The sequence below is a fragment of the Arabidopsis lyrata genome (genome assembly GCF_000004255.2).
Source record: "Arabidopsis lyrata subsp. lyrata unplaced genomic scaffold ARALYscaffold_5, whole genome shotgun sequence".
NCBI classification, from domain to species: domain Eukaryota; kingdom Viridiplantae; phylum Streptophyta; class Magnoliopsida; order Brassicales; family Brassicaceae; genus Arabidopsis; species Arabidopsis lyrata.
In genome coordinates, this window is record NW_003302551.1 from 2,665,525 (window position 1) to 2,681,880 (window position 16,356).

Sequence of the window (16,356 nt, forward strand, 5' to 3'; positions counted from 1 at the left end):
CTATTGCCAGACCTTAAATGTTTTGGAGATTAGACACACTAGATATATTGATTTTGGAGATACAAAAGGGAGAAAAAAAAAACAAAGCAGAAAAGCTCAATTGAGAGAAAGTCTCATGAGGACAAAAAAACATTATTGAGTACAAAGTTTATGAGTACTAGCAGCAGCCAAACCCTAAGCTACCTTTTGTGGTGAGCTATATACCCAAGTGTTTACGTGAATTTGGTTTTGCTCTTATGTTTTGATCCTTGACCTCAATTCAAGAAGTTTTATGCCCCCACTAGGCCACTACTCTACCGATCTTTTACATTATCAAATAAGATTTAGACCCCAAACTTAAGCTTTGCTTGCTTAGCTCCAAGGCCAGCTTTGGTTACTATTTTCTTTTTTTATGTCTACAGAATTAGTAGCTGGTATCCATACCGTTTGATTGATAATTTATAGTCGATGCGGTTGAAGTTCAGCTGTTTCAAAGATTACTAATCAATGGAATAATTTTTACGATAAATAGAGCAAGTTTATTGAAACAATGCCTACATGCGGTAAAAATATTTTTATAGGCGGTGAAGGTTACTCATTGTTTAAAAAATTGCTTAAATAATGTTTGTCAATCGAAAAACATTTGTTTTTTTTAAAAATCGCATCTCTTATTCTATAACCGCTTAAGTATTCTTCATATGATTACGACATTGTATTAACATATTATAAATAATAAGAAGACAAAAAGAAAAACTAACAGACAATGAAGAAGTGAGATTCGGAGTACGAATACGATATTATATATAATATATATAACATATTGCAAATCAAGAGTAAGACAAAAGAAAATTTAACAAAACAATCAAAAAGTAAAATTGTCCGATAAGGTCCATAACAAATTTTTCCTTGTCAATTTCTCAGTCTCACTAATCACATTCAATTACTAGCTTTTTTTTACACAGTTTCAAATACGGAGTATATACTAAAAAATAAAATCTGCAGAAACGAAAAATAAATTTTCCACGTACTCAGTATTCGTGTCGCGTAGGGACTTTTATTTATTACGCCTCGTAAAACCAAGAACCCAAAGCCTACAACAAAAAGGGAATAGGGGTATTAACGTAACTTCCCACAAACGGATACTAATAATAAATCCGATTTAACGTAAAAACAGTCATTTTCGAGAAACTTAAATGCTTACAACACAAAAATAATAAAATAAAAATAAACATTTGTTCTCTTCCACTGTCTTGTCTGTAATAAGAGCAAAGACAGAGAGAGACGACGTTACAGTATCTCTCTCTCTCACACGATCAAGAAAACTTCATCATTCGTCGGAAAATATCATCTCCGGTATTAATGGAAGATTCTAGACTTTTTCCGTTCGCCGGAAACTTAGACCCTCGTGCTCAAGAGTTTATACCACTTAACCCTACCTCCTCCGGTTTTTACTTCCCGTTCACTCCTCCTTCACCGCTTCCTCCGCCGTTACATCCGTCGTCGGAGCCAAGAGTTTTCACATTCTTCAACATCCCACCACATCCGGTGATGTTTTCTCCTCCTCCTTCTCAACCACCACCATCACCACCACCGCGTCCGTGTTTTAACGGCGTTTCGGCAGCTCAACGACTTCCTCCGCCGTCAAATTCTCCGACGCGATCTCTCTCATTGATCTCCGTACCGCGTGACGTCACCGAGTCTACAGTGAGACGTGACTTGGAGGTTTACGGCGACGTTCGTGGCGTGCAAATGGAGAGAATCTCTGAAGGAATCGTGACCGTCCATTTCTACGATATCCGTGACGCTAAAAGAGCGGTTCGAGAAGTTTGTGGTAGACACATGCAGCAACAAGCCAGAGGTGGAAGCGTTTGGAGCTCACCTTCTACTTCATCGGCGCGTGGGTTTGTTTCCGGTAGACCTGTGTGGGCTCAGTTCGTAGTTCCGGCCACTAGCGCCGTTCCCGGAGGTTGTAACCAGGGAACGTTAGTTATATTTAACTTAGACCCTGAAGTCTCTTCCATTACTCTCAGACAGTTTTTCCAAGTTTACGGTACGGTTTTTTTTTTTGTCTTGATTTAGTTTAGTATGTTTCCTCGATTTGTGGATATGTCAGGAATTAAAACATTTTTCAAAGACTTAAAAATGTTAAGCTATGATATAAATTACATTATTATTTACATGAATAATGGGTTAATTGTTTGCATGCTATATTGAACATCATTAGCTTTTGAATATAGATAAGATTGGACAGTTTGTTTATGTGCGAGTCTTTATTTCAGGTCCGATCAAAGAGTTGAGAGAGACACCGTACAAGAAACATCAAAGGTTCATTGAGTTTTATGATGTAAGAGATGCGGCGAGAGCGTTTGATCGAATGAATGGTGAAGAGATCGGTGGGAAGCAAGTTGTGATCGAATTTAGTCGACCTGGTGGAATTAAGAACAAGTTCAGGTCATCTAGGCAACCGCAGCTACCGTTTCAACCGCTTCAACAGCCACCAATTCTATTTCCTCCTTTGAGGCGGCCAGTAACTCTCATGAAAGATAAAAACAAGAATGTGAGCCCTAAAAATGGAATTATTGCTGTTGGTGCTTCTATGCGTTCGTTATGTATCATTGGTGATGACGATAATAAGACCCGAGGAACGGAATCCGAATGTGCGGAGACAAAGAGCAAGAATGTGGCTAAGTGGGGGAAGAAAAGACAGATGAAGAACATGGAACTAAGTCAGTTTCTTATCAGTGAAGAAACCATGGAAGATCCGAGTTGCAGAGATCCACGTACTACTTTGATGATCAAGAACATACCAAACAAGTACAGGTTGGGCTTTATAATCTAATTTATTTAGTATTATATAATTTGGAAGTTTTTCAATGATTCTCTAGGAAACTAAAGACTAAATCTTTCAATAAAATATTTATTTGGATTTAAAGTTTGAAGCTTTTTCACACTCTAGGATGACTAAAGATTTAGATCTTTCATTAAAATATTCACATGGATTCGTGTGCTATATTCAAAGGTTTATATTCTAGATAAAATTCTCCAATGTTATGTTCCATCGAACTTTTAATTATATTCTTGTTTGATCATACCTTAATTGACTAACATTTTTCCTTGAGATTCTTGTAGGTTTTTTATTTATGAGATTCCATGTGATTTTTTCTAAGGTTTCGTGTTTTTGTTCTATATAGTCAAAAGCTACTCTTGGATATGCTAGACAATCATTGCATTCACATCAACAAAGCAATCACCGAGGAGCACGATGAACATGAGTCTCATCATCAGCCGTATTCTTCTTATGATTTCGTGTATCTCCCCATGGATTTCAAGTAATCAAACATCGATATTCATTTGACATATAGAATCGGTTATATTTATGGTTAAAATCATAACTCTTTTCTTTGTTGTGATATCAGCAATAAGTGCAATGTTGGTTATGGGTTTGTGAACATGACATCTCCGGAAGCAGCTTGGAGGTTTTACAAGGCGTTTCATCATCAACGTTGGGAGGTTTTTAATTCGCGTAAGATTTGCCAGATCACATATGCAAGAGTTCAGGTATAATATACACATTAGTGTTTTGAAATCACAAAATTACATAAACTTTACATGCTCTAGTTAACCCTCAAATTAATATGCAAACGCATGGAAGTTGCACTATCTCCATATATATCAAATTTTAAGCTATACGTCAAACCAAAGTCTTGATTTTACGATAGCTTTGATTATTTGGTCACAATGTGTTTATTTTGTTACATTTGATCGTCAACAAAGGGTTTGGAGGATCTAAAGGAACACTTCAAGAGCTCTAAGTTTCCGTACGAGGCTGAGCTATACCTGCCAGTGGTCTTCTCGCCTCCACGAGACGGGAAGAGGTTAACAGAACCTGTCTCCATCAACATCAACGGCTGCACCAGACTTAATCATCTTGAGCGAATGGACGGTCAAGATCACTCTCTGAGTAGATCATATTGTGATAGTGACCATGATAATAGTCACGAAGATGGATTTTCCGGCAGTAGTAGCATAGACTGTGGCCGGTGTATCACATTGGAAGGAGAAACATCTTTCTAGGTGTTATTTGTAATGTGTATCATCATAAGATATAAAAAGTGTAAGTAGACATATCATAATCTTGGTTAGAAATTGTACCTTTTTTTTTTTTTTCTTTGGTGTGTAGAAATTGTACCTTTTTGTTTGTCTGTTTGATTCTAAAGTTCTATTTGGTTATCAACATGAATTAAATCACTCAAGCAAAGTTCTTTTTGGTTATCATCAACATGAATTAATGACTCCTGCACAGTTCTAAAAGGTCACATCTATATAACTCTTTTCTTTTCTTTTCTTTTCTTTTCTTTGGTATAAAGAAAGTAGTAATATTTGGATTTATGTTGATATTTTAAAATAGGGATATAGAATTGATAGGAGACTAAAATTGGGTTGACCTAGGGTAAGAGTTCTTTTTCAGGCAATACTATCTTTGTTCTAGAGTTAGCTGTCTTATTCAGTGACCTGTGAAAGGGACAATAGAAGACTCTGTGCTAGTGATGATCACATTCTGTATCTCCCTCTGATTCATGGGGCACTGACACGTGGTTTGATATCCACCTTACTTGGTGCATGGCAGAGTTGATAGTGATCGTTGACTACAACTTTAATCTTTTCGTGTTAGACCATCAGCAGTGGCAAATGTGTTTGTGTGGGTGTAAGTATTTTTTTAGTATTATAATTTAAAGCAAAAGAGAAAAGAGAAAGAAAAAGAAAGAGAGAGATAGAAAGAAAAAATGTTACACCCGAGTGTAAACTTACACCCAGGTGTGAAGAGAGAGACAATTTTTTCGTTTTTTTAATACCTACACCCCAAGACTCACACCCACCTGCTTACCCACTGCCCAAGCTCTTAGAGATATCTTTAGTTTTAAAATTTTGGTTCTTCATTGAAGGGTTCTTGTTATGAAATATTAAAGTTCGATTTAACCTTGAAAATCATTCCTAGGGTATTAATTGAAAGATTTAGGATGTGACTGCAAAAGGGATTTTAAAACTTTAATAAAAGGTTTTACAACATTACTGAATCATTCTTTTACCGGTCATATATTTGTAAGAGTTGTAGATAAGATCCACTAAAAGTTTAAAGTCTCTATCAGAATAAAAAAAGATTTGGTACGTATCAATTGAATTCTGTAGCAATTGTTGTAACAACAACCTCAAGCAAATAACTTATATTTATTCGTTATTACTAAAATCCAATGAGTGCAAGGAGTTTTTTTTTTTTTTTTGGGCCAAACAAAAGTAAAAATCATCTTGAAGAAGATAGATTTCGTATTAATTGACCCCAAAAAAAGACTAATTTCGTATTTAATAAATGAATTTTGTTTTCTGTAAATGCATTTTCAATATTGGTGCTCGTCTTCCTTTAACAAAACTGGAAAAAAGTGGCCCAAACTCCATACTTATCAAAGAGATCCAAATTTTAACCAAATGTTGATAATGATGTTTCATAACATTATGGGCCTAAAAAAAGCCCATTAACGACATTTCCCTAATTTTGACCTCTCTCTCTATAAAAGCAAGTCCCTCTAAACCCTAGTTCTTTAAAATCCCAGTCAAATCTCCGTAGCCGTCACCATTACCCCTAACATCTTCCTCTCCATAGTTTACGATTGATTTCAATTCTTGTTTTTTTTGTTAAGTCTTTGACAAATGTTTCTTTAGATCGCTTTCGAAAGGCGTTGCGCTCTTCGTCATAGGGTTTTTGTAACCCTGAAGGGCGTGTCACCGAAAGCGTATAATCAAAAATCTTCAATACGATTCGTTTAGGATTTTGCGAATTCGGATTCGTTCGAATTAACAAATTACCTAAAGATCCGATGGCTTCTTTTGTATCCATCGATTCATCGTATTGGGAAATTTCGAATCTAAAGTTTAGATCTGTAATGTTTTTTGAAATTGTGAAAATTGCTTCATAATGGTGAACTCTCTTAGATTATACAAAGTGAGAGATGTTCAAGTTTCCGGAGCAAATATTAACCTGGCCAGAATTTAACAGCTCTGTGTTTAAATTTTACTATTTTCACAGTGTTACCTGTCTTCTGGTATATTTCACTAATCTCATTTTTGAGATTCGAAATTGAACAAATAAACATATGGGCTTTGGATTGATTCTTAGGCCCGATTTTTTGGTAAACGGCTTATTGAAATAGTGTTATAAAGGTTAAAAACCATACCAAAATTTGGCTAATCAGCAAAACTAAATTCTAATCCCGCCATGCACCGAAAAAATTCTAGACTGAAATAATACAGTCTGTGGTTTTCCGGTGCCTTGTGAGATTAGAGTTTTATCTTGTGAATTTGCTTAAGGAGTTATTTTTTTACTATTTCAATTATAATTTTGTGAATTATCCAAAGTGAAAATTGAAAATTGATAAATTAAACTAAAATGAATAAAATCTGAGTCTAAATTATGCAAGGATAATTTTTGTTATAAACTGATCCAGGACAACAAATGACTCCATATCAAAGAGACTTAAGATTTGGCAAATTTTGCATTTGTAGCTTTGTTCTACGAGTTCTTTACGACACTAACCTAACAACACATACCATTTGCATTTTCAACCTCAAATATAACGTTACGTGTACGTCAAGAAAAAACGTTTGTTCTTGAAATAGACCAATACCCTAAAACTGAGTCCATAAGCAAAAAAGCACCGAACGCATGATGAATCCTCTCTTTGAATCTTCGATTTACATATCTTTACGAAACATAAACATTAAACTTTGAAATCCAATCTTCAATGTTTATAGACTTACTACAAAATAGAGTCACTGAGCAACAAATTACAAAAAATGTCTGACTTGTCATTGATAGATCGCATTTCTACTCATCTTTGTCTTCAAGATGTATCTATTGCGTTGTTAGGTTTATTCCTTTTTGGTTGCTTGCAAGCCAAGCTAACCAACAAAGGTGGACCAGTGCAATGGCCTGTGTTTGGGATCACTCCCGAGTTCTTTCTTCATGTTCACGATGTGTTCGGATGGGTTACACGGTGTTTGACGAAAAGTCGAGGAACGTTTCCTTACCAAGGAATCTGGTTTAGTGGATCTTATGGAGCTATGACTAGTGTTCCTGCAAACATTGAATACATGCTCAAAACCAATTTCAAGAACTTCCCTAAAGGAGAGTTTTACAAAGAGAGATTCCGCGATTTACTCGAAGATGGTATTTTCAATGCGGATGATGAATCTTGGAAAGAGCAGAGGCGGATTATCATAACTGAGATGCATTCGACTCGCTTCGTCGATCATTCTTTTCAAACGACGAGAGATTTGATACAGAGGAAGCTCTTGAAAGTGATGGAGAGTTTTTCCAAGTCACAAGAAGCTTTTGATCTTCAAGAGATTCTTTTAAGGTTAACGTTTGATAATATCTGCATCGCGGGTCTTGGAGATGATCCGGGGACTTTGGATGATGATCTTCCCCACGTTCCATTCGCTAAAGCGTTTGAAGAAGCAACAGAATCTACTCTGTTTCGGTTCATGATTCCGCCATTTGTGTGGAAACCGATGAAGTTTTTTGATATAGGGTATGAGAAAGGGCTGAGGGAAGCGGTTGAGACGGTTCACAAGTTTATCGACAAGATGGTTGTCGAGCGAATCGCGATGCTTAAGGATGAAGGAACATTAGCGAATAGCAAATCCGATGTCCTCTCGAGACTAATCCAGATCGAAAGTCATAAAAGAGGAGATGAAAATGATAGATTCACCATTAAGTTTTTCAGACAGTTCTGTACAAGCTTTATCTTAGCGGGACGAGACACGAGTTCAGTCGCGCTTACTTGGTTCTTCTGGTTGATAACAAAACACCCTGAAGTCGAAACCAAGATCCTCCACGAAATCAGAGAAATCTTGAGCCAAAGAGGACATAACAACAATAATCTTGAAACTGGAGAAACAGAGAGGGGTTGTCACTTCACAGTCAAAGAACTAAACGATATGGTTTATCTACAAGCAGCATTGTCAGAATCTCTTAGACTCTATCCACCAATTCCAATGGAAATGAAACAAGCGACCGAGGAAGATGTGTTTCCTGATGGAACTTTCTTGAGAAAAGGCTCACGGGTTTACTTCTCAGTCTATGCAATGGGAAGGATGGAATCAATTTGGGGAAAAGACTGTGAAATGTTCAAACCAGAGAGATGGATACGAGGAGGGCAATACGTTAGTGATGATCAGTTTAAATACGTCGTGTTCAATGCCGGTCCAAGACTTTGTTTAGGGAAAACATTTGCTTACTTGCAGATGAAAATGGTGGCTGCTTCAATCTTGTTGAATTACTCAATCATGGTTGATCAAGATCACGTTATTGTTCCCCGAGTAACAACTACTTTGTATATGAAACATGGTCTTAAGGTCAGGATTATACCGAGATCTCTAGAGGAGAAGAAGCAAGATTCATAAATAATATAGAAGATAAAACAGCTAAACTCTGAAGTTGTTACTAAAATATCTGTTTATATATGGCTATTGTAAGATCTTCACCCTTCTAAAATTAGATTAGGCACATAATTAATCTTTGTTAGTAAAATGTACAGTGTGTATTATGTGTAATGCGGATCAAATGTTATACAAAGCAAATAATTGCAATCAAAAGGTACTTGTCTTGGAGTATGGACTAATTTGAAGAAAAGGTTTTGGTTTCGACCGCCTTCTCGTGCTAGTAACAAGCTTAAACCACTGGCTTCTCGGATCGCAACTCGAGTTTCCTAGTAAACATTTGCAGCTGTTCGTCACAATGTTGTTATTGTTCGAATCCACATCCAAACAAATAGATACTCCATTCTTTGTTATCGAAGAGAGTTGCATCTTCGAGTCAGACAAAAGCTTCCATTTCGAACAGTAAGAATCTGAGAAAAACAGACGTAGCTTCACAGACTTTCCGTCCTCATAAGCTTTTAAACAGAGGATTTTTTCTTCTGTTAGTGATAAAACTCGATGAGAAGAAAGTTTCCAGCTTTCTGATCTATTGCAAGAACCAAGCTTTAGTTGAAACAATGATTTTCTTACAATGCAAAGTCCAGTTGAAGGATGGAACATTATTTTCTTTGGTTGTGTTTCCATCAGACCTGGTCCTGAATATTGCAAAGTTGTTTAAATTTTGTCACTAATCAAGAAATCAAATAAAACAAATTTTAAGTTTGAAAAACAATTTGTGTACCTTGAAAAGGAGACTGTATTGCAGAAATCATCTGCAAAATGGTTGAGTTCCTTATGCTTGACCAATTCCAATCCAAAACTCCATAAGTTTCATCTGTTCCAATAGTTTTCTCCCTTATATAATAACTTCCTGCAAGAGTCCATAGTGACCAATCTAGATCAAGATCAGCTGCTAAAGCCATAAAACAACTTAGAAACTTATTGTCATTTGCATTATTCCCTCTTTGATCAATCCCAAACTCGCTCACAAACAACGGAACCCCTTTCTCGAGCAAAAACCCCGACATTTTCATCATCTTTTCGGTTTCTTTCCCGCAAATCTTGTTCAAGTTATCTCCTTCCAAAGAATTCCAAAACCCATACCAATGTATCTCAAACACCAGTTTCCTCCTAAAGCTAACTTCAAAAGGTCTGTCTCGGAGAAACGATAAGTCAGTAGCGTCCACACATGTCCAACCCGATCCGACCCAAAGATGGTCCAATCATCGACAAGGCCCAAATTGATGCCGTCGATCTAAGCCCGAACATTCCGAGATTAATGGCCAAAGAGCCATCATCTCGAGGGGGCGTATTAGGACATAATGTCCTACATCGGAAGTTGGAAGGGATCCTAAGTAATATATAAGGGATATGGGCCACTCCACTCATAGCCAATTGGTTTTGAGTTGGAAGCCCATATTCTAATATAATTTAAACCCGAGACAATAACAAGAACATCCGGATTCATTGAGTGGACCGCTTCAGCGCCCTTTCTCATATACGTATACCAATCTTTAATGTTCTGTTTAGGACCTCTAAGTTCATTCCTTAGACACATACCAACCACATTTGATGAAACATTAGCAAACATTGATGCCATTTTCTTTAACCCTTTGATCCAAACTTGAGGGTTTAAATGTTTATCGCCGAAAAACCCATTTCCATCATTGTCACTACAACACCAACCAGGTTGGCTTATGTGATTGTCTAATATCACCATTACTCTATGCTTTCCAAGACAAGACACTACTTCCTGTTTAAGAGAAATAACAACAAAGTTCTCATCTTTCTTAATCCCAAGAAGAAGATAGAAAAGTCAAAATCTTTGGGGGAAAATTCTGAAGAAAGGTAAAAACTTTGACTTTTGTTACCTGGAAAGCTTTGATTAGAGGAAGATCAAGAATCGTTGGATTATGAGTTTGAAAACCAGAAACAGCTTCAAGAAGACGAAACTTGCGAAGAGATTGTCTCACAGTCATAATATCAGAGAAAGATTCATCAGTGGCTAAGTAGAGAGGCCAAGTCAATCTAACACAATTGAAACCCATTGAGACGATCTTCTCGGCGATCGAGTCCAATGACTGCTTGCTTAACCCTTCCGCCACCGCGGTTTCTAGATGCGACGGCCAGTTGACGCACGTGAGCTTCACGCGACGACCTTTGTTGCCGTCGTCGACGATCCAGCGTGAGTCGGTGGAGAGAGGGAAAGCGAAAGTGGTGATGACGTAAGGAAGAAGAAAGACAGAGATGAAGAAGAATTTTTCCATTTGGTTGTCTCTCTGTTTCATCCAACCTCTTTCTTTAATAATGTCCGTATCATAAAAACATTTAATTTTCACCAAATTAGTTTTAATAAATTAACTAATACAAAATATCACTTTTTCAAATGTCCAATCTGTATATTTTGCAGCATAATTATTTTTTTCATCATATATTAAAATTTTATTTGGGTTTGTCACATCGCATAAACAAGGTTTAACATATAATAGCGTAATAGCATCATATATTAGATTTAACATATAATAACAAGGTTTACAACTTTTATAAGTTACTTAATCGCGTTATTTATATATGAGATGAATAATATATATATTTAAACCTCATTATTTACGAACTTTAACAATCTTAAACCACTGACTTATCGGATCACACGAGCTGTCTTCGCCCTTCACACACTTGCAGTTACTAGCGATGAGGTTATTGGATTCATCCACGTCAAGACAAAGCGAGTTATTAGTTGATTTCGCTGCTAAGAGCATATTAGAGGCTGAAATAGTCTCCCATTTTGACAAATTAGGGCTTGAGCAACTCGCTTCACTGAGCTTAACCGGCGCGTTGGGCCCAGTGGTTTCTAAGCATAGAGACTTGTCTTTGAGTGTCAGCAGGGTGTTCTCAGGAGTGTAGCTCCATGGTTGAGATTCATTACATAGACCGAGAGTGACCTTGGTTGGATCTAAGATACTTTGTAGCATGCAAAGTCCGGTTAACGGGTGGAAAACAAGATTGTAGACTTTGGATTGAGAGCCCGGTCCTGGTAAACCAAGTCAGGAATAGTGAGATGTTAATTAATTATAGCAGCTAACATCCACCTTAAATGAATAAAGTTACAAAATCTAGAAAATCCTTGTACTTAATAATTACGCAAAGTTAATTAAACATGACCCTATATATTTTTAAATCTGATAGTATACACTTGTATTGTGTATTTGAATTGTAGGTGACAAAAAAATCTAATGGTCGGTAAACTAGCCACCAAATTTTGATTTTATACTTGGTGACGATTGTGAAGTCTAAAATAAGGCCCGGCTCAATATTTTATTGGATCATGTGCTACAAACGAAAAATGGCTCTCTTTAAATCTTTAAATCTAAAAAAAATAACCTCCATAACATGTGTTTACTATATTCTTCTTTTAAACCTATTATTTTGCTCGCCGTTTTCTCTAGTTTTTTTCTAAACAAAAAAAAAATCTACAAATTAGAACACTAAAAATTAAAAAAAAATATGAGGACCCTGTGCCTTGGCACCCATGGACACTACGGCACTACCCTAGAGCCGGGCCTGTATTAGTCTAATGATTTCAAGTGATAAAATAAATTTGTGTATCAAAAACATATAAAATATACCTTGAAGCGGGGATTGAATCAGAGACAATCTTTGCAAGAAATTTTGGCTTCGAACACGAACCCAATCCGAATCTAAGATACCGTAATACTCGCTCATTCCGACCACACCTTCTCTGAGATAATAACTTCCTTGAAGTGTCCAAATCGACCAATCTACGTCATTTTCCGCTGCCCAACCTAATATACATCCGATATACCGATTATCGTTAACATTTTTGCCTCTCAAGTCAATTCCAAACTCACTAAGAAACACCGGGAAGTCACGGAGGTTGAAACCGCCCCCGTTCTCTATGCTTTGCAGAATCTCGCCGCATGCCTCGTTAGGGTTTTTGGAACTCCATGTTTTTGTGTTGGTGAAAGAGTATCGATGGAGCTCGAACACGAGTTTTCTACTGAAAGTTAGGTTTACAGGTCGTGATCGGACAAATGAGAGGTCGGTATCGTAGCTGAGGCCAGACAGGATTACAAGTACATTAGGGTTTGCTTCGTGAACTGCCTCGGCCCCTTGTTGCATGTACCTACATGAATATACGCATGAGAAAAAAAGAAAAAAAAAAAAACACATGAGACAAATAAATATACATCTTAATCTTACTTAGTTCTTAACCAAATATATATATGTGTATATATTTATATGTTTAGAAAACAACATATTTAAAATAAATTATCACTAGTAACATATTAATATATGCAGTGGCGGAGGTAGCATAGAAACATGGGGGTCAACTGACCCCGGTGAATTTTCAAAATCAAACTAATATTATGGCATATTTAAACAAATACATAGATATTTGATTAAATTCCTATAAATTGACCCCAGTGCCCAATATGAAAACTACTCTTTTGACCCCTTAAACCATAACTTTTTTAATATTACAAAATGATATAGACTATAACCACTAATTGTTATATATAAGTTTCTTTGTTTTTAATTTTATTATCATGTTTTAGACAAACCAAATGTTTTTATAAATATCAGAATTTCATTTTTGTAAATGTAATAAAAAAAACATAAGCTATATGCAATATAATTTGAAGAAAAAAAACAACCACACTTTATTAAAATATTTTTTATATTTTGACCCCGGTAAATTTAAATTCTAGCTCCGCCACTGAATATATGCCCACTAAATCACTGATAATTTTTTATTACGACGTAGCTAGACAAATATATTCTAAAATTATAAACTATAACACACACGATACTTCCATTTTTGTTTTGGTCAGACGAAGTAATTAGTAATCATTGGGGGGCTGTTGTAGACTGTTGCTATAAAATTGACTAGAGGTACTTTGATTTTTGTATACTATAGTCATAGCATAAAACTTATGTGCCACTTGTTATTGGCTTTAGGAAAAACAAAAAAAAAAAGGAAAAATTATGAAATTTCTAATTTGATTGATAAATTTTGTTTTCTGTAAAACTGTAATGTAATTAAAGTCTTTAACCCCCAAAAGTCACTTAAAGTGACATACTTTAACTAGTGTCCATTTCCTTCTTCTTATAGTTGTACTTTTTTCATTAAAAAAAGAAACTTTTAATGTAACGTATGCCACTGCACTGAAGGTTAAAAAACTGATTTTAATATTACAGAATAGCGATCTCTTACACACACACACATGCAACGAATTGGGCAAACATGAAAAAGGCACTTAAAAGTAATACGTGCAAGAGATGGCCGCTAGTTGTGTGTTGTTTTTTCTTTCTATGTAACCGTTAAGTAATTAATGCAATTTAAGTTAAACCAATTATATAGAAATTAAAAAGTCAAGTGCGAATAGGTTATACAAATGTACGTACTTGAACCAATCGTCGACGTTTTGTTTTGGTCCTCTAAGTTCATTTCTGAGGCTCATGCCAACGACATTGGAGGCACCTTTAAAAGTCGTGGCTATCTTGATCAGACCGGAGATCCACGTGGCAGGGTCAAAGAAAGTGTCGCCAAAGAAACCGTTTCCGTCGTTGTAGCCACAGCACCATCCTGGCTTGGTCACGTGGTTGTCTAATATCACCATCACATTTTTGTTTCCCAACTTAGCTACTACCTTCTGCAAAAATGAAAAAAAAAAAGAAAACGAAGATTTTTGTTTTCATCCGAAATGAGTGATTTTTAGGGTTGAAAGCTATAGTCAAAGGAAATCCACATCTTTTTCTCTTTCTTTTTAAATACATCTTTGTATATTATTTTGTTTGTGTATGTTATGATCAAAATCTTTTCTAATTTTACTTTTTATTTTCATAACGGGTCTCCGAACCATTAGATTACCTGATTACCACTCTGGGATTTATATATGCAAACACTAATCAAAACCACACAATTTTTTTTTTCTGGACTAAATCAATTAGCTAGTAATTTCATGAAAAGAACAATAAAAAGGAAAAATTACAAAAATTGTAGTGATTGTTATTTAAACATTATTTTGGCAGCTATTTAAAACGTTATTTAATAGTATTTGTTTTTTTACATCTAAATCAAACTGATATTTGTTAATATCTAAATTTACAAAGATACGAGTTTTTTAAATATAATTTATAACTTGAAACCATAATAGTAAGCATAAATTAGATTTATTACCATACACAATAAATTGGACACTAGCATACCTTGTAAGCTTCAATGAGCGGAAGATCAATCATGGACGGGTTCTTTGTTTCGAAACCAGAAATGTCATCATTAAGACCAAGACTTTGAAAAGATTGTCTCACAGTAACATTATTAGCCAACGTCTCATTTGTAGCTAGATCAAGTGGCCAAGTTAACCTTACACAGTTGAAACCCATTGCCACTATCTTCTTGGCCAAGTCATCTACTCCCTGCTTGCTCAGCCCTTCCGCCACCACAGGCTGCAAATGCGATGGCCAATTCACACACGCCAGCTTCACTCTTTGTCCTTTTTCGTCGATGATCCAACGAGAGTTTGTAGAGAGAGGATATGCCATGTTCTTTGTGGTGAAGGAGAAAAATGAGAAGAAGATGATGAAGCAAAACATGCGTCTTAGCTCTTTTGTTGTCTTCATGTTAAATGTATTTAGAAAACTTTTGGGTGTTTGTTTTTTTTGTTTGGTGTTGGTGAATCATTTCGAAGAGACGTATATATATATAGAAATGATTTAGAAGTAAAGTCGAAATCATTTGTTGTATTTAGGCTAATAAGCTCTTTCGTGATTTGGAAGGAAAACAAGCTTGGAATCATGAAATAAAGTTTTTAACTTTAAGGGTTCAAACACAACATATAAACCGTAGGATTGATCGCTTATGTTAATGACCTAACAATGACGTCAACGCTATATATAATAACTTTTGTAGTTAAATTTAGCTCAGTAATTATATTGGATCCAAGTCATTGACTGACATTTGGAGATTAATAGACTATTCACAACCAAACTGAAAATCAGATTGATTTAATTTACCGTGCAAAAGCAAGCTAAGAGGATGATTACTAGTAAGGTCGATAACTTTCTTTTTTCCTTTTCTATAAGACAGGAATAGTATGACTTAAAATCTCTTTTATTGGTACGTCTGGAAGATCATGTGGATCCAATCAATGGAAATTTGACTTTGGAAACTTCACCTGTCTATTGAATTTTGAGAAATTGGGTGAAAAAATCTTAGAATAGTGCATTAATTAGTCAAATAACACATATTGGGACAAAATGATATATTGTGATGTGTTAGGACAAAAACACCACTTGTGAGACTTTGAGATATGTCTCCCTTACGTGGCTTTCTCCCCCTTTTGCATTCCCTTTTTTTCTTCATCTTTTTTACCCCAATTTAATCTCCTTTTTTTTTAATAGTTTTTCGTCCTCATTTTTAATGATTGAATATCTCATCATATATTAAAAAAAAACATATTTTCGTATATGTTATGATTGAAAATTTGAAAGATGTACAGAAGTTAATTTGAATTGAGTAATTGAATATTGTCAAAAAAAGTTTTTATAGAATACCTTGTTATAACTGGTTCACGTATGAAAAATTAATACATTTTAATTGTAATACGATAGTTCATATTTTTGATAAGATTTTTCCACTTCAAAAATTTATTGGCTAGAAATTTATAATTTTGTTCTAGCAATTTATATTAAGAAATTTGAGCAGAATAACTAATTATTTATGTAAGTTAATACGACAAAAATTTTCATTTTTATTTCGAAATGAAGGATTAAATTAATAGTTTTTAAAATAACGAAGGTTTATTTTGCAATATCTTTTATATCAAGGGTTGATCTTGCAATTCCTCTCTAATTTGTTGTTTTGGACCTTTTGGTGACATC

The 16,356-nt window shown here is 35.3% G+C and overlaps 4 protein-coding genes across 5 annotated transcripts; 2 read left to right on the top strand and 2 right to left on the bottom strand.

Moving 5' to 3' along the window:
* The first annotated feature begins 1,100 nt into the window (after window positions 1-1,100).
* Window positions 1,101-4,646, top strand: LOC9311378 (protein terminal ear1 homolog). Its single transcript, XM_002875264.2, has 5 exons — window positions 1,101-2,029; window positions 2,259-2,799; window positions 3,171-3,308; window positions 3,396-3,537; window positions 3,754-4,646. The coding sequence occupies exons 1-5, from the start codon at window positions 1,339-1,341 to the stop codon at window positions 4,051-4,053; spliced, it is 1,812 nt and encodes a 603-aa protein (XP_002875310.1). The 5' UTR covers window positions 1,101-1,338; the 3' UTR covers window positions 4,054-4,646.
* A 2,021-nt stretch (window positions 4,647-6,667) lies between these two features.
* LOC9313015 (cytochrome P450 86B1) lies at window positions 6,668-8,462 on the top strand. The gene has a single exon (XM_002875265.2). It carries the CDS (start codon window positions 6,826-6,828, stop codon window positions 8,434-8,436), a length of 1,611 nt encoding a protein of 536 aa, XP_002875311.1. The 5' UTR covers window positions 6,668-6,825; the 3' UTR covers window positions 8,437-8,462.
* Window positions 8,463-8,615: 153 nt separating this feature from the next.
* On the bottom strand, window positions 8,616-10,866 carry LOC9311380. Its single transcript, XM_021026335.1, has 4 exons — window positions 10,323-10,866; window positions 9,878-10,204; window positions 9,194-9,632; window positions 8,616-9,107 (listed from the first exon to the last, which is right to left on the bottom strand). The coding sequence occupies exons 1-4, from the start codon at window positions 10,737-10,739 to the stop codon at window positions 8,623-8,625; spliced, it is 1,668 nt and encodes a 555-aa protein (XP_020881994.1). The 5' UTR covers window positions 10,740-10,866; the 3' UTR covers window positions 8,616-8,622.
* Window positions 10,867-10,937: 71 nt separating this feature from the next.
* LOC9313016 (endoglucanase) lies at window positions 10,938-15,220 on the bottom strand. 2 transcript variants are annotated; one of them, XM_002876902.2, is made up of 4 exons: window positions 14,683-15,220; window positions 13,879-14,126; window positions 12,078-12,595; window positions 10,938-11,482 (listed from the first exon to the last, which is right to left on the bottom strand). In XM_002876902.2, exons 1-4 carry the CDS (start codon window positions 15,094-15,096, stop codon window positions 11,055-11,057), a joined length of 1,608 nt encoding a protein of 535 aa, XP_002876948.2. In that variant the 5' UTR covers window positions 15,097-15,220; the 3' UTR covers window positions 10,938-11,054. The 2 variants fall into 2 exon arrangements, with proteins under 2 accessions (XP_002876948.2, XP_020881995.1); XM_021026336.1 differs by having other exon boundaries at window positions 13,879-14,123; window positions 14,683-15,218.
* Between the last annotated feature and the right edge of the window lie 1,136 nt (window positions 15,221-16,356).